General features: G+C 33.4%; 1 protein-coding gene across 2 annotated transcripts; it reads right to left on the reverse strand.

Moving 5' to 3' along the window:
• Window positions 1-7,255: 7,255 nt before the first annotated feature.
• Window positions 7,256-13,908, reverse strand: LOC131951900 (zinc finger protein OZF). Of its 2 annotated transcripts, XM_059314336.1 has the most exons (3): window positions 13,827-13,908; window positions 12,908-13,020; window positions 7,256-11,664 (listed from the first exon to the last, which is right to left on the reverse strand). In XM_059314336.1, exon 3 carries the CDS (start codon window positions 11,624-11,626, stop codon window positions 9,968-9,970), a length of 1,659 nt encoding a protein of 552 aa, XP_059170319.1. In that variant the 5' UTR covers window positions 11,627-11,664; window positions 12,908-13,020; window positions 13,827-13,908; the 3' UTR covers window positions 7,256-9,967. The 2 variants fall into 2 exon arrangements, with proteins under 2 accessions (XP_059170319.1, XP_059170320.1); XM_059314337.1 differs by lacking the exon at window positions 12,908-13,020 and having other exon boundaries at window positions 13,827-13,894.
• Between the last annotated feature and the right edge of the window lie 4,633 nt (window positions 13,909-18,541).

Below are 18,541 nucleotides of genomic sequence, written 5' to 3' on the forward strand. Positions count from 1 at the left end.
ATGATTTTTAATCCATTTGAAATACTTTAAGTTTCAAAAATAGAATAAAATCTCGTAGACAAATTAATTGCACACCAAGTGAACGCCAAATAAAAAAGCGCATAATAGTGCGCAATATTATTAGTACTTTTAAAATTTACATTAGTTTTTTGAGAAATCGGAAGTAGCGTAAATTACTACTTCCGGTCAACGGAAATTACTCAAAATTTAACAGAAGGTAGAGAATTAGCTATTTTACTTGCATGTGAAATTTCATTTATCTATCTGAAATAGTACTCAAGTTATAGGCTTTTGAAAAATTCAAAGTAGGAAAAGTACCACTTCCGGTTATCGGAAATCGCTCAAAAGTTGATACGGATCTACGATTTTGATAAAATACTTATATATGAAATTTCATCAACCTAGCTGTAACGGTACTCAAGTTATCGTGTTTACACACGGACAGACAGACACACAGACATACGGACAAGATTGCAAAATTGTGTTTTTTCCGTATCAGTGAGGTGCAAAACGTCGAGATTTATAAAAATCTCGATTTTTTTTTTTGCACGATTACAAGACTTTCTCTATACTTCGTATATACGAGAAAGTAAAAAAAAAAACAGAAAAAAAGTCACAGGTTTTGCTAGGAAAAAAGTCACAAAAGAAAAATTTTATCAGAAATAAAGTCACAAAAATGTTCTAAGAAATATTTTGATTTCATTATTAATAATTGTACAACTTAAGAGTATTCTATATAACGAGAAAAATGGCACGTTGAGGAAGGATACAACGGGCGCTAGGTTGATAGCGCTGTCTATTTTCTCTAAACTAAAACCAACCTCCCCCCCCCCCCCCCCCCCAAAACATGTCTACCGTCCCATTCAACGAAATATAATTAAATACTTTTTCCAGTGTCCGCCCCCTCACAGAAAATTCTACCCCCGCCCCCGAAAATTTTAAGTACCCCCACCCTCTCCGGGGAGGAAAAAGTCTGAAAGAAACTCTGCACGCATTTGCAGATCATACAAACTAAAGGAAGAACCTGGGCGGGGCTTCGCCCCTACCGGAAGAGGTGCATGAAAAAAAACAACTGTGCACGCTAAACACTTTTTAGATTAGAAAAAGTTCACCACTCCGGTGAGGAAAAAGTCTGAAAGAAACACTGGTGTCGCGCTTAGCCACTACCCGAAGAATTGCATGAAAGAAACTCTTTAAGGAGCGGGATTAGACGTTCTACCAGGGGGGGGGGGGTTGAATGGGCTTCGCCCCTACCTGAAGAGATGCATGAAATAAACTCTGCAAGCAAACCACTTTTTTTACATTAGACACATGAATTAGGCTGTAATTTTATTATAGAGCTAGGGCCCCAATGAAGGCAGACACAACGCAAGTGACCCTCAACATGACGTTGCACGAAACAGCAAACACATTAATTTTAAACAACCTAAAAGTCGAGGCAAACTAAACTACTCAGTACTGTCTAAAACAACCGACTATTGACTTAGCCAAACCTAGTCATCGTGGGGGACCCACAATAACAACACATCATAATAAAGCAAAACAATCAAGTATATGCACACACGCTTTCGCACTAGTTTAGGAAGACACTGACCTAAACCACGTGGTCTGAAAACACACCAAGGGTTTAGAAAATACCAACAAAAAGAATACACCACGTGCATACCAGACATGCCGTTGCCCACTATCTCGTTTTAGACGAAAAAGAAATAAAACGATAACACTTCGGCAGTCGCATTCATACAAATCACATAAAGAAAAATAAAATAAAAACAAATACCTCTAACGCACGAAGCGCGACCGCAGACAGCAGACCTGACCTACATACTGGCGGTCAAAAAAAGGAAGAAATTATCCGAGCGGTCAACTTTTATACTGACCGCTTCGGCGAAAGGGAAACCCCGTAGTCGCTGTCCATTGGACCATTCACTATGCAGATTCGCACCAAATAAAATAATACAAAATAAATAATCCATTCACCCGCTCACACTCTGTTTAAAAATCTGTCAAAAATCTCATATCACTTGTCTTCACATTTTGCCTAAACTTACAAGCTACTCATTTTCTCCCAGTGAAACCGCAATCAGCGTTTATTTTTATTTACCGTAAAGAGAGAAAAATCGCACCCTCCCGTGGCGCCGCCCTAGCTAATTTAATTATTTTTTTGTTGCAGAACCCTTCCCTAGAGTGTTCTAATGTACCCACCAAAGTTTCATGCCTATTGGATGAACAGTGTTAAACCAAAATCGACTTTTATTTTTATATACAGTACATAGAGAAAAAGCGCACCCTCCCGTGGCGCCGCCCTTGCAAAGTTAAAAATGATTTTTTTTTTACAGAACCCTTGCCTAATTTTTAAAAAAAATGAACTCCCCAAAGTTTCATGCCTATCGGATGAACGGTGTCACTGCAATTCACTTTTATTATTTTAATATACCGTATATAAAGAAAAATCGCACCCTCCCGTGGCGCCGCCCTTGCGAAATTAAAAAGGTTTTTTTTTTTTACAAAACCCTTCCCTGAATTGCTGTAACCAACTCCCCAAAGTTTGACGGCGATTGGATGAACAGTGTGAACCTGCAATCGACTCTTATTTTTTATATACCGTATATAGAGAAAAAAACAAATCGCGCCCTGCTGGGGCGCCACCCCTGCGAATTTGAATTTTTTGTTCCGTAGAAACCTCCACAGGAATATTCTTAACAGCTTCCCAAAATTCGACGGCGATGTGATAAGAGGTGTGGTAATGCATAAAAGACACACACACACAGAGACACACACATACATTGCTTTTTTACAAGCTTTTATTTAACTCACTTCCTCGACAGTCTGTCTGTCTAGACGGAAACGCAGGAGTGAAAATTCGGACAGTTCTACTTGACCGACACGATTCATAGTTGGCACGTGGGTCAAGACATGAAGACAATGCAATCTGAAACTAAATTTGACTTAATTGGATGCCTAATTAATTTTTTATGAATTAATAAAAATTTGGACCGAATTAGTAGGAATGTCTAGCCAACCACACCACACGCGTCATCACCTTCAATAGCTGCGCCATCACGTAATGGCTGCGTTCAAAAACCATTGCGCGCCTACTGAACGTGATGTTCAGTAGGCGCGCAATGGTTTTTAGTCATGTAACTCTATCTATATACTACTAAAAGTCAAGTTTGTTTACATGTTTGAATATTTATTTTTTTGTTTTTTTGTTTGTTTTTTTGTTTGCCTGATCGACTATTGTGATATGTTCGACTCTATCTGGAGAGCTGTAAAATAGTATGTAGGTAGAGAATAATTTTTTAATGCAGACAGACTGTTAATCACAAATTTATTTAAAGACGTTAATTAATTTATTGATTTATTCATAGTTAAATTAACCGTATTTTTTTAAAAATGTTAATACTTTGAATAAACTTTGTGGGGATAGTGACGTCCCTTGATATGTTAACTTTTTGGTACGATAAAAATGGCGGACTCCATCATAGACTTTGTGGCCCATTCAAAAGTTTGACGCGTTACAAAGCTAATTTTCTGCCGGCTATAACTTAAACAATACGTCCGTTTGCTGTATTTATTACGTTCCAACACTTATATCAATTTTCAACTGTCTTTTTCATTTAGTTTTACGATAAATTTCTCTAGATCTAAAGATCAGCTATCGAAGGAAATTTATGAATCTAGCCTAGATCTAGATCTAGATCTAGCCTAGATGTAGGTCACTAGATTCAATGTTAATTCTAGATCTAGACTTAATGTAAATTCTACATCTAGAATCTATTTCAGGCCTTAATTATTTTATATAAATCTTTGTTTGGCTTATTTAAGATAAAATTTAATTTGAAAGTTAGTACTACTAGACTTATTTTTAGATCTAGATCTAGAATCTATACGCGTAAATCAAGTTGCATAAGGAGACACATAGTATAGTATAAAAATTCACTTATGACGTCACGAGTAAATAGCTAAAATGGTAGCGTAGTCAGCTCTCATGCAAGAGGCACGGGTTCTAGACCAATATGTCAATGAAATTTTTTTTTTCAATTTTTTTTTTAGATGTGAATGATAACGTTGCCTATCTGAACTTGGCAAGATACAGGGCAGGTGAAGTAGATTTCATCTGTTTCTTTGTCCTAAGCATATGAAAGGATAGTGTGGTCAGATACATGCTCGGCTGGAATTGTTTTTTAAACGATAAAAACATGTTGTCTGAGACTTGGCAGGACACTGGGCAGGTGAAGTAGAGTTGAGTAGGTCACCTGTGACGTCAGTTTATGAAGGGATAGTCCGAAATCGGTGTTTTCGGTGTTTTTAAAAGATAAAAAACATATATTTGAATGTGGGGTCTGTTTTTTGTGACGATAAGTGACACTGCAGTAGCGTACCGAGGAGGGGGGGGGGGGGGGGACGGTAGGGGAGGGGAGGCGGGGGGTGGGGAGGGGAGGCGGGGGGGGGGGAGGGGGGGGGAGGTGGAGGGGGGAAGGGGGGGGGACATATGTTGGGGCGCCAAAATGGTTTGGAAAAATAAATTGATAGGTTGAGGGGGGTTCAAATCGAAAGTTTGAGTGGGGGGGGGGTGCACATCAAAAGTTTGAGGGGGGGGGGGGTTCAAATCGAAAACTTTGTCCCCGGGCGCCGGGAAGGGTCGCTATGCCTCTGAGTGACAGACGTGATGTTTTTTGATGGATGACCCCCGAAACCCAGTTATCCAACGGATGACGGGTATTCTAGTTGTAAATAAAACATGTAAAGTACTGAAAAAAAAATTCATAAAAAACGTTTTAATAACAATCTTTTATGTAATGATGCACTAAAAAGTAGAAAATAAATTATAGACTACTATTTAAATAACTATAAAGAAAAGCGTGGGTGTCTTCCTTAACATTAGTAAAGGTATCCAATAGATACTAAAGTGACCCACGCTTTTCTTTATAGTTATTTAAATAGTAGTCTATAATTTATTTTCTACTTTTTAGCGCATAATTACATAAAAGCTTGTTATTAAAACGTTTTTTATGAATTTTTTATATATATAGAGATTTAATACCTTTACTAATATTTCGGAAGAGACCCTCGCTTTTCTTTATGGATATTTAAATAGTAGCGTATTACTATATATTTATAGAAAATTATTTATTTTCTCCTTTTTTGTTCATTATGAAATAAAAGATTGTTACAAAAGTTTTTTTATCCAAATCTACTTTCTCGTTTACAGAGCATAGAGGAAGTATTGTAATCGTGCACAAAAATCACATGAAATTTTGACAGTTTTCTTCGTTTTACACCTCAGTAGGCCTACTTCATCATATACGGAGTGTAGGGAACTAATTTTAATTGGGCAAAAATAATAAATGGAGATTTATCAAAATTTCAGCGTTCTATGCGTAATCGAGTCAGAAAAACTGGGCTTTGCAATGCTGCCCGTATCAGTGGCGGAACTAGATCTAGAAAAAAGGGCCAACCCGCAAAATTTATATATATATATATATATATATATATATATATATATATATATATATATATATATATATATATATATATATATATATATAAACACAAAAAAACGAACATAGGGTAGGCCTACTCATTGCTGGCCTGTTCGGGTTTTGAAAAAAATGTTTTTTTTTTTTCAATTAAAACAAATGTCATGTGTGTAAGTGCATTAGTCTATTTTGTGAAAATCAGTTTACTTTATCAATTCTATTAATATGACCTCTTAAATTCTAATCTATTCTATGTTTATTTTTTTTTATTTTTTTTGTATTTATATTATTAATTTTAAATATAATTCCTTTTTATACAATGTCATTCTTTAGTAGGTACTTTATAAAAAAAAGTAGTTAAGAGAAGTAATTGCTTTTTAATTTGTTTAGTACAAATCTATTAAAAGGAGCTTATGTGAGCACTCCTATTAGACTATTTTTTAAAAAAGGGAAATAAGTCATGGATGCCTAATTGAACGTTTACCTATCTTTGACAAGTTTGATTGTAGGAGAAAGAGGACTCGGCTTTCACAGTGGTTTAAAACAAAGGGAAAAAGAACATACAATAGCGTGGTTGGTGTCTATAGAATAAAGATAATCCAAGCGCATCTACGGTAATCTTTTTTTACAAAGCAACAATCAAGTCAAAAATGCAAGAAAATTGATTTTTTTACTATAAAAAAATTATTATGGTCGGCTGTGGGCCCCTAAATGGCGTGCCCCCCCCCCCCCCCCTCCGCATTGCGGGGTCTGGCGGCACTGTAGTTCCGCCCCTGGCCCGTATGACTGTGTGTGTGTGGATGTAAGTCTGTGAACACAATAACTTGAGTACCAATACAGCTAGGTTGATGAAATGTTATATACAAGTATTATATCAAAATTGTAGTTATGTATCACCTTTTAAGCGATTTCCGGTAACTGGAAGTGGAAGTAGAACTTATTCTACATTTGGTTTTTCAAAGCCTTTAACTTGAGTACTATTTCAGATCGATAAAGGAAATTTCACATGTAAGTAAGAGAGCAAATACTCTGCCTTCTGCCAGATTTTAAGTAATTTCCGTTGATCCAGAGCTGTCTGGATAAATAAATAACTTGTATTCTTAAATTAGATGATCTGTGAAGCTAACAAGCAAAGATTTATATCAAATATTTAAGCACTAAAATAGTTTAATAAAGAAACTAAATAAATTATTCTGATTTTAAAATAATTTGGTTCGACCTAGATTCTAGATATATAAATAACTTTTCTTGGACAGCTGATCTTTAGATTGTTGAGCTAGAGAAATTTATTGTAAAACTAAATGAAAAAGACTGTTGAAAATTTATATAAGTGTTGGAACGTAATAAAAACAGCAAACGGACGTATTGTTAAAGTAATAGCTGACAGACAATTAGCTTTAACGTGTTTTAAACATTGGAATGGGAACACAACCTTCGATGGAAGCCGCCATTGTTGATGTAAAAAGTAAATAAATCATGTGACGTCACTATTCACTCTAAGTAAAGTCATTGTTTTGAACTTTTATAATTATTGTGGTTAATTTACCAATGAATAAATTAAAAAAAATTATTAACGTCTTTAAATTAATTTGTGATGAACAGTCTGTCTGAAAAAGAAAATTGTTCTCTACCTACATACTATTTTACAGCTCTACACATAGTGCAGATTCTCTCCTGTAACCAAACGGACAAACAAACAAACAAATAAATATTCAATCATGTAACTACATGACTGAGTTTTAGTAGTAGATAGATAGATGAACTTATAAATGTTACAGAAAAGTGAAACCTTTTATTTGAACAAAATTTCAACTACTACAAATGGCCTTATGAAAAAATAAAAGGTTTTCAACAAAGTGAAACAACCATAATATGTAAATTTCCCAACACAATAATCTAGAAATAGATCACCTGGCGGGCCAAGGGTCAGATACAACTGACAAAAAGAAACATATTAACTTATAAATGTTATATAAAAGTCAAAACTTTTATTTGAACATTTTCAATAAGTACACATGGTACAATAAAACTAAGATTTTCAATAAAGAGAAACAAAGCAAATGTGTACAATTCCAAAAAAAATATGAGATTAGTAATGTTGAATTTTCTGTTTAAGATCCACTACTAGATAAAAAAAATATTAACGCAACTTATCTGACTGAAATATAAAATACCAGCTTTAATATTTAAGAAGCACATTTAGAGTCAGTATCCACGTTTTTTAAAAAGGCCCAAAAAATCCCAGCCAATATATAAACATAAAACTAAACACACCAAATAATTCTATTTAATTTGATTTTTTTAAAATTTAGCTGGTCCCATGTTTCTATTCTATTTTTTATGTTGGTTATAACAAATTCCATCTTAAACTTAGCTTTCTACTATAACTAGCCAGTATACTGTGCAATATTCAGATAAAACAGTTTAAAATACACTCTTTCTATCAATAGGTTTTGTAGGCTTTTAAGATAAAAAGATAAGGGGTTGGAAGCATATATATATACTGACATAGAAATATAATAATTTATGTCTATACTACAAAATATGAAAAACTTAATGCAACACAATGCAATTCAATATCACAATACTGATTTTAAAAAATATACATTGCGTTCTTTGTTTTGGCATTAAAGTACATGAGCACGATGTTAGGCTCCCTTTATGCACAATCCATTGTATCTTCTAACAACAAGATACCCTATTATAGGATTTAATGGAATCTAATAATGTACAATACCATAAATCCTAAACAATAAAAGGACAAGGTTTGTTAACTAATTAATGAAAAAAGATTCATTATCTGGGCAAAATTCCAATGACAAATGTTGCATTCAAGTGGTTTTTACATGTGATAATAAATAAACTTTCTGCTAAAACTTTCTGTGACAAATGTCCCATACATATGGTTTATCTCAATAATGAGTTTTTTCGTGTGCTACTAAATTATTTTTCTGCAAAAATTTTTATGACATATGTACATTCATATTTTTTTCGCCAGAATACATTCTTGTATGTATTTCTAAACAAGACTTGTATGCTGTTTTTTGAGACAAATGTCTCATTCATATTCATGTGATTTTTTTATGTATTACTTAACTATACTGATAAATAAACTTTTGGTGACAAATGTCACATTCATGTTCATATGATTTTTTTAATGTATCGCTACACTGTACTTGTAAAGAAACTTTTTGTGACAAATGTCTCATTCAAGTTCATATGGTTTTTTGCCAGAATGATTTTTTTATGTATGGCTAAACTATATTGGTAAAGAAACGTTTTATGGCAAATGTCACATTCATAGGGCTTATCTGCAGAATGAATTTTTTTATGTGATACTAGAGAAGTTTTCTGAGAGTACTTTCTATGACAAATGTCACTTTCATATGGTTTTTCATCAGAATGAATTTTTTTTATGTTTAGCTAATCTATTATGGTGAAGAAACTTTTTGTGACAAATGTCACATTCATAGGGTTGATCTCCAGAAAGAATTTTCTGATGTAATACTATATATGTTTTCTGAGTAAACAATTTATGACAAATGTCACATTCATAAGATTTCCAATTTACGGACAGAATGAATTTTTTTATGTATGACTAAACTAGACTTGTATGCTATCTTTTTGTGGCAAATGGCACATTCATATTGTTTATCAACAGAATGAGTGTTTTCATGTGATAATAAGTGAGCTTTCTGAGAAAACATTTTATGACAAATGTCACATTCATATGGTATATCTCCAGAATGAATTTTTTTATGTGTGGCTAAACTAGACTGGAGGAGAAACTTTTTGTGACAAATGTCACATTCATATGGTTGATCTCCAGAATGAATTTTTTGATGTGATATTAATTATGTTTTATGAGTAAACATTTTATGACAAATGTCACATTGATAAGGTTTTTGACCAGAATGAATTCTTTTATGTATGACTAAACTAGACTTGCGTGCTACCTTTTTGTGACAAATGTCACATTCATATTATTTATCTACAGAATGAGTCCAAATACCTGATTCAATACATGGGATATTTTCTCCAGAAGTAGTTAAATGTGGTAGAGGTTGTATTTGTTTATCAAAACTATATTTGTTTTCAATCTTGAATGATGAAATTGGCTTTCCTTCTTCAAAGTTTGAAAAAAAAGGTTGATTTATCTACTTTTATGTTGTCAAATGTTGAAAATGATGGAGAAACATCTAATTTCGTATAATCAGTAGTCAAAAAAGAAGTTGATTTAGCAAAAATTAATTCTTGTACGTATTGCTAAACCAGACTGTCTTTTTGTGACAAATGTCTCATTCATATTCATATGGTTTTAAGCCAGAATGATTTTTTTATGCATGGCTAAACTATACTTGTAAAGAAACTTTTTGTGACAAATGTCACATTCTTAAGGTTTATCTGCCGAATGAATTTTTATGTGATACTAAAAAAGTTTTCTGAGAATATTTTCTAGGACATAGGTCACATTTATGTGCTTTTTAACCAGAATGTATTTTTTTATGTTTAGCTAAACTAGACTTGTATGCCATCTTTTTGTGACAAATGTGACATTTATATGGTTTATCTCCAGAATGAATTTTTTTATGTGTGGCTAACTGCGACTTGTAAAGAAACTTTTTGTGACAAATGTCACATTCATATGGTTTATCTCCAGAATGAATTTTTTTATGTTTGGCTAAATTAGACTGGTAGAGAAACTTTTTGTGACAAATGTCACATTCATAAGGTTTTTGGCCACAATTAATTTTTTTATGTTCGGCTAAACTAGACTGGTGGAGAAACTTTTTGTGACAAATGTCACATTCATAAGGTTTTTGGCCACAATTAATTTTTTTATGTTCGGCTAACTGTGACTTGTAAAGAAACTTTTTGTGACAAATGTCACATTCATATGGTTTATCTCCAGAATGAATTTTTTTATGTGAGGCTAAATTCGACTGGCGGAGAAACTTTTTGTGACAAATGTCACATTCATACAATTTATCTCCAAAATGAACATTTTCATGTGATACTAAAGCACTTTTCTGAGTATACTTTCTATGACAAATGTCACATTCATAAGGTTTATGACCAGAATGAATTCTTTTATGTATGACTAAATTAGTCTTGCGAGTAATCTTTTTGTGACAAATGTCACATTCATATTGTTTATCTACAGAATGAGTTTTTTTATGTGATAATAAATTAGCATTAAGAGAAAATGTTTTATGACAAATGTCACATTCATATAGTTTAAGTCCAGAATGTAGTTTCTTATGTCTGACTAAACTAGATCGGTGTGAAAACTTTTTAAGACAAATGTCACATTCATATGGTTTATTTACAGAATGAGTGTTTTCATGTGATAATAAATGAGCTTTCTGAGAAAATGTTTTATGACAAATGTCACATTCATAAGGCTTATGACTAGAATGAATTCTTTTATGTATGACTAAACTAAACTTGCATGCTATCTTTTTGTGGCAAATGTCACATTCATATGGTTTATCTCCAGAATGAATTTTTTTATGTTTGACTAAACTAGACTTGCGTGCTACCTTTTTGTGACAAATATCACATTCATATTGTTTATCTACAGAATGAGTCCAAATATCTGATTCAATACGTGGGATATATTCTTCACAAGTAGTTAAATGTGGTAGAGGTTGTATTTGTTCATCAAAACTATTTTGGTTTTCACTCTTGAATGATGAAATTGGCTTTCCTTCTTCAAAGTTTGAAAACAATGTTGATTTTTCTTCTTTCATGTTGTCAAATGTTGAAAATGATGGAGAAACATCTAATTTCGTATAATCAGTAGTCGAAAAAGAAGTTGATACATCTGGTTTTAAGTCCTCTAAAGCTATACGTGATGTTCCTAAATCCAGTTCAATGTTATCTGTTGTAAATGATGTTGATGCACCTACTTTCATTTTTTCTAAAGCTGGAGATACATCTGATTTAATGTCATTAAAAGCGGATAATGAAATTGATACATCTGGTTTTACTTCCTCTAAAGTTATTAAAGATGTTTTTACATCAGGCTTTATGTCAGCTAAAGTAATGTTAGGTGAAAATTCTGATTTTATTTCTTTATTGCATTCCTGTAGGAACTCGAATAGGCTCGGCAATGTTTTAAAATCAGCTTCCTCATCCATTCTGGATAAATTTTTATCTGATAAATTGTGGACTAAAGCTAAAAATAAAAAAAATAAAAATTATGATCAAAAGCCAAACTAAATTGTAAAAATAAAAAATATTTATAATTGATACCATAAACTAAGTAATTAAGTAAAGAAACTGAGGCCATACACTAATGCATTTTTAAAAGTAATAAAAGAATCTGAATTGAGGCCGGTATACTGCAATTTTAAAGACTTTTTGTTAATTGTAACAGAAATTGACTAATACACTCAATGTTACTGTGCTTAGTAAGATTTTTGTGATTGACTTCTTGAGCTAGTAGAGCATTAAGATGTGATAAGGCTAAGGAGAGTACAAGTACTATGGTATGTTGAGACTAAGGAAGGTTTTAAGATGTGATGAGGCTAAGGAGAGTACAAGTATTATAGTATGTTGAGACTAAGGAAGGTTTAAGATGTGATGAGGCTAAGAGCACTTTGATGCAGAGAGCTAAAAACAAATATCTTCTCACAATGTAAAAACATTACTTATCTGGCTGTCTACATTATAATATAGACTTTAGTAAAGGATATTATTTTTTATTTTAGTAGATGTGTGTGAATAAAAATTTTGCAAATGTCATTTAAAAGGATAAATTTAATTTCAAAAAGTCTGTATAACACTCCTAGTTTTGTTTTTGTTAAGAAAGAAATTTGTTTTGATTTCTAAATTCTTAAAATTGTTAAAAAAAATTTAATTGAAAGATTAAAGGCTAGTATTATTTTTTTTTCTATTTTAGCAATAAAGTAAGCATACAAATATGAAATCTGATTTATAATAGATAGATCTATAAACTATTTATCCTATTTAACAATAAAAATTATTAGTTTTAGATATCTAATGAGCTAAACAAAGTTTTATAATCAGCTTCCACTTCCATTCTGGATACATTTTAAACTGGTAAATTAATGGCTAAGCTAAAAATAAAAAAAAAACACTTAAGATTACAAAGTAAACTAAATTATAATGATTTATTATGTTTGGGAGGGTGAACACAATTTTTTTTGTTTTAAATGCTTAATGTTTTAATGAATTGCCTATAAAGCTATAGAGTATAGAGTATATAGATTCTAGCTGTTGCTTGTCCTACTTTCTTTAAGCTGTTGCCTTGGTAGAGGAAGATATTGTAAGAAATAATGTCTTGTTGCATAAAAACAATTTATTATTATTTACTTTGTTTGATGACAGGAAATTAAATGCCCTGCCATAATAAATTAATAATTTTCATTAATAGAAAAATTAACCAAAAATAATACCTTGGCCTTGATTAAGGCAACAGACAAGACTAAGTCTGCTGTATATTTCAGTGGGGAAGAACTCTAACACAAAAGACACACTTGTGCAGAACAAACTATCGCATCTAACACTCCTTAAAAATGAACACACCATGTCAGTCATAGCATCATTTAGATCTACATTTAATAGTAAAAAAAATTTTCAAAGATAATTTTCTAAGTTGTAAATTAATTCTGATGATTAAAATTAGCATCAAATTAACTGTAAATTAATGTAGTTTTAAAACATTAATGAAACTAAAATCTGCGTCTCCCTGGAATTAAACTACGATTAGACTAAGGCTAAGGTGGTTTGAAGAAGTGATCTAAAAAAAAGTTAGTTCATCACAAAGGCCTAATATTATAAAATTACTTATAAGGGTATCTACATTATATTGGCTACATAAATTAGTAGGACCTACTAAGGGCATAAGGGGTATTTATTATTTTATTAGCAGTTGTGTATGTGATAATGATTAAAACTTAAAAGATAAGTGATTAGGCCCCTAAAAAAAATTCAAATTTAAAATATTTATAATAGTAATAAGCTTTAGATTTTAGATTCTAAATGCAGTAAAAATAGGAACAAATAAAATTTATTTTTTTTCTTTAGTAAAATCGTTTAATTTAAAGTCACTGCAGGTGTTCTAAAAATTCTAATGATAATTCTGATAGTAACCTATGTCCTAATATTTAATATGGCGTCACGATGGCGTCCTATGGGGCTAATAGGCCTAGAATCCCCCCTAGATCTAGGCCTATACTATAGTCTAGTCTATATATAATAATTAATATAATATATAGATCTCTATATTATAGTCTAGATCTAGCTCTAAAACTAATTTGTATTGTTACAAAATTATTTTAAAAATATAAAAATATATCGATCTATCTGTTATACTTTAGTTAGATCTAGAATATAGATCTAGAATCTTGATCAACTAGATCTAATACTAATTAATAATATACAGTACAGGGCTTGTTAAAGAAAATATTATTTAGAGTAGTTTCCCTTTAAAATGTATGCCTATTAAATTTTCGTTTGTTTAATTAGGATTGTTTTGATATATACTAAAAACCAAGTGTTTCTTTTTAAATTCTACACTTTAAAATGTTTATTCACTGACATTCAATATCGTACATTCTAGAATTAATATTGTAAAATGCAACTTTTAAACAGTTAGAAAGACTTGTGTTTTTGTTTTGTTTAGGCCTAGTCTATGTGTTTTTATAATAATATAGGGCCCTAGTGTTTATTTGAACTTTGAACATTGCTAAACAGTTTGAGTATATTCCTGTTAAGTGCTCTTTTCATTTTCCAGTTTTAAGTATTTATTTTCTTTATTGTAAATAATGTCATTTCTATTTGTGCCTCCCCATATATATATATATATATATATATATATATATATATATATATATATATATATATATATATATATATATATACAGAGCCGGCGTTAGGGGGTGGCGAACGGGGCGGTCGCCATAGGCCCCTCGCTTGAAGGGGCCCCGCGCTTTAGCAATGTCATTGTTATCTGAATTAGTTCGTAAACTTAAAAAAATTGTTGCTAAATTCAATTGGGAAAAACTAAATGGTCGAATGCCGACGTTGTTTATTGTTATAACTGAGGCCACGGTTGATGTTGGTGAGTCCCACCTGAACTGGGACAGGCCGTAATTCGATACAAAAATAGTGTCACGCCTTCCCTTTGTGTAGGGTACGGTCGCCTGGCATTTGACCTGAGCTGACTGGAGATGGCGGTCGAGAATTAGCCCACGACGTAAAGAGATACCCTATTGTATGCGGACCCATTAAGACGTCCTTTTAGTGAGCAGACGGGATGTCTGTAGTAGACAGTTAGTGACCTGATGAACTCTAGTCCTGACTTTCTTGTTGTAGATGTCGTATAATGTCGTATATGTACAGTGTTTCTTCCAGACTTTTTTCTCCGGGGGGGGGGGGGGGAGGGGCACTTGAAATTTTCGGGGGGGGGGGGGACGGGGGACGGAAGATTTTCTTCGAGAGGGGGGGGGGGCGGACACTGTTAAAAGTATATATTTTCTATATAAATTTCATTTCGTTTTCGAGGGGGGGGGCCTTGTCCCCCGTCCCCCCCCCCCCCCCGCGCGGATGGTTGGCCCTAGGCCCCGCGTATTCCTAACGCCGGCTCTGTATATATATATATATATATATATATATATATATATATATATATATATATATATATATATATGAACAAATGGGGGTCCCCAACATTTTTAGCCCGGGGCCTCTCTCAAGCTTAATCCGTCCCTGCATATTGCATGGATTCAATACATTTCACGGATTTTCATGTCTATATTTTATATTACTAGTAAATTAGCATACAATCAGAACGGGGGGGGGAGGGGTAGAGACGATAGTGTTTGGCCTAAAAGCTTAGGACTACGAAAAATAAAAACAGGTTTTCATTATTTAAAATTACCTAATAAACCTTTTTTACAATAAAAACAAAGTAACATGAAACAAAGAGATGGGCGTTAAATTGGTTCAGTTTTGGATCCATTTGGTTCTGTTCTGTTTTTATCTCACACATCACACACTGACAAAAAGATCACACTCACATACAGTCACCGACACACATACATACCTGACAATCGAGCCACACACAGACCAGATACACATAGATTCATCTACACACTTACAATCAAACACTTTGATACTGAAACATAGACATGGAAACATGAGATACAAAGCAGACATAGAATCCCTCCGACATACTCTCAAGTGTCTGTTGTTAATTTATGAAATAACAGCGCAACGACTTATTTAAAAGGTAATTTTTAAATAAAAATGAAAGATAAGTGTAGGAATTTGAATTCATAAATCATATTTTTTTAAAGATCTTATTTTGAATTGCAACTTAATAATTTGATATGTTGAGGCAAACGGCCAAAAGTAAAACAATAGTTAGAGAAAAATTAAATGTATTATGATTTTAAACTATTAAACTCACCAGAGCGGAGACAACTGTTGACAGCGAACACTGCTGCCAATATCCCCGCAGAGAAGAGGATTTTCCGTTTAAGTTAATTTGTCTCAGTGGATCACTTAACAAGCGTGTTTCTTGCGTCAGTAAATGAGTAAGTGATGTAGCTAAATATCAAATTTAATAGCCGTCGGTACCCGTTACACGTGAATTATAGGCCTATATATTTTTAATGTTAAAATGTTTGAGAAAAATATTTTATAAAATAGTTTCTGGTCAAAACGCAATGTGCCTTACTACACATTAAACAATGTTAGTGACAAAGCAAAGAAATAACTAAATAGCTAAAAAAACTGACACATTTTCAACAAAGGTCCGTATCAAGTTCTCCATATAGGCCTGTGACCTACTTAGGTCTGGTAATGTTTATTTTTACATTTGTTATAATACCATATATGGTCTGTGGTGCAATGACCGGTTTTTTCCGCTGTCTTACTAAGAGAGTCTTAGACTCAGAAATTTTCCATCAAAAGATGATTGATTGATTCAGACCAGATGACCACCCCAACCAATGGCCTTATGATTTGAAGGTGACCTTCCATGTTGCCTAAGTCTATAAATAGACTGCGCACAGGCGTCTCGAGGCAGTTCATTGATCAGACGTCGTTGAGAGACATAAGCCCTGTGTGTTGCCGTGTAGTACTAAGTTGTTTAAGTAGCATATTCTTATATTACTTGTGGTTAAGTAATTCTTTATGCTTATAGCAGTGATGTGTATACTGTGGTGATTTATCTGAAGTGTTAAAAGCTGTGATAGTGTATCATATTATTTTTTCCCACGAATTGTTAGTTGGGTTTTGTTCATTCTGTAAATATATTTTATTCCTGTATAAATCTAGTGTTCTGCCACGACTTTGTACACTCATTACAAGTTATATGCAGATTAAATGTATTGTTGGCATCAGTAGTTTCTCTAGTGTTTCCCCTAGACATCAATTACGAGTCCTAGCGAACTAGTGTGTTAACTTTCTTTTATTTAGGCTTGTCGCCATCTGTGTATAATCAGTTAAACGAATCCGGGAGCGTTCGCCAACTATCTGGCTGATAGATTGGTGCCCGTTACAGGCCTATCTCTGAAGATTTCATATCCTGTGAAAATATTTTGCGAGGAGGTGGCCAAGTTTATCATGTTTTTGGAGCAACGCAACACGGTGTATCTTATCTATTACAACTACTTCAAAGTTGCGATTATTCCCAGTTTACTTTATACCTTTCTTTAAACTTTCTAAGACCAAACATTGCAGGATTCCACTCCTGATGCCATACTCTTACTGTGACTGCTTGTATGATCGTATTAACAATAAACATGTTTTTAAGTGTAATCAAGCAGAGGCGTAGCGACCCTTCCCGGCGCCCGGGGACAAACTTTTGATTTGCACCCTCCCCCCCCCTCGAACTTTTTATTTGCACCCCCTTCAAACTTTCAATTTGGCGCCCCCCCCCTCAGGTCGGCGCCCGCCCCCCCCCCTCGCTACGCCTATGTAAACAAGACAACTATCGTTAGCCTTCATTTCTTTAACTTTTTGCTTTTATTTATACGAGAAAGAGTCAAATGAGTAGAACACTATATGATGCCAAAGTTATTTCCCCGAAGACGTATGTATTATAATGTATGTGCTACTACACATAGACCGCGAAATTAGAAAAATGTTTCAAAAAATATTTAAAAAAAAATATTTAAATGGTAATTTTTAATTCTTTATTTTTAAAATTCTTTTTCTTAAACTCACACGTTCGGGTATATGCGGCCAAAAGATCAAAGATGCAGGTAATCTTTTTCTGTGTTCTTGGCATATGAAGGAGTTGTGTACACACCTGCCTGTACTTTCCGTAACGTGATTCAGGTATCCTTCAGAGCTGCCTGGAGTCTAATACGGCCCAATACCTCGAGCAGATGATTTGAGCTCGAGACTTGCAGGTAAGCTGTCGTGTGCTCTGCTGTCCGACCACCCCGCCCCAATTACCCCTGAATGTTACATAATTATTATCTAGGTTCACCTGCCTGTTACTCACAAAGAGAACAGTCAAAGAAATTCCGAAAACAGAATAAAAATGAAGAAAACAGACCGGAGCGTATATGTAGTTACTAGCTTCTAACACTCGATAGATAAATAATGGCTGACATCATTGTATGTTATCAGAGGTTGAGATAGCACGTGAATCACAGGTAAGTAGGGGCTCACATTACAGGTAAGTAATGGCTTAGGCTACATCATAGGTAAATACTAACTGAAATAACATGTCAGTATTGGCCTAGGATTCTTCATAGATAAATACTAGCTAACAACACAGGTAAGTACTGGCTGATGTCACAGGAAAATACTGGCTGACATCATAGTTATTTTGGCTGTCATGACAGGTTCGTATTGGCTTACAACATAGGTAATTATTTAGTAAAATTTGATGACAGATTGCATTGTCATCGAGTCATGGCCAACACTCCAATGTTTGAAACAAATCAATCTGAAGTGTTCGAAATTTTGCTCGGCAGTTTCGGACGAAAGACAGACGGACAGGAAGACAGAGGAAACAAGTTACATATTGATATGAACTTATAAATGTTACAGAAAAGTAAAAACTTTTA

This window comes from Physella acuta, unplaced genomic scaffold (assembly GCF_028476545.2).
Source record: "Physella acuta isolate Inbredline_101_S28 unplaced genomic scaffold, ASM2847654v3 ptg000837l, whole genome shotgun sequence".
Lineage (NCBI taxonomy): Eukaryota > Metazoa > Mollusca > Gastropoda > Physidae > Physella > Physella acuta.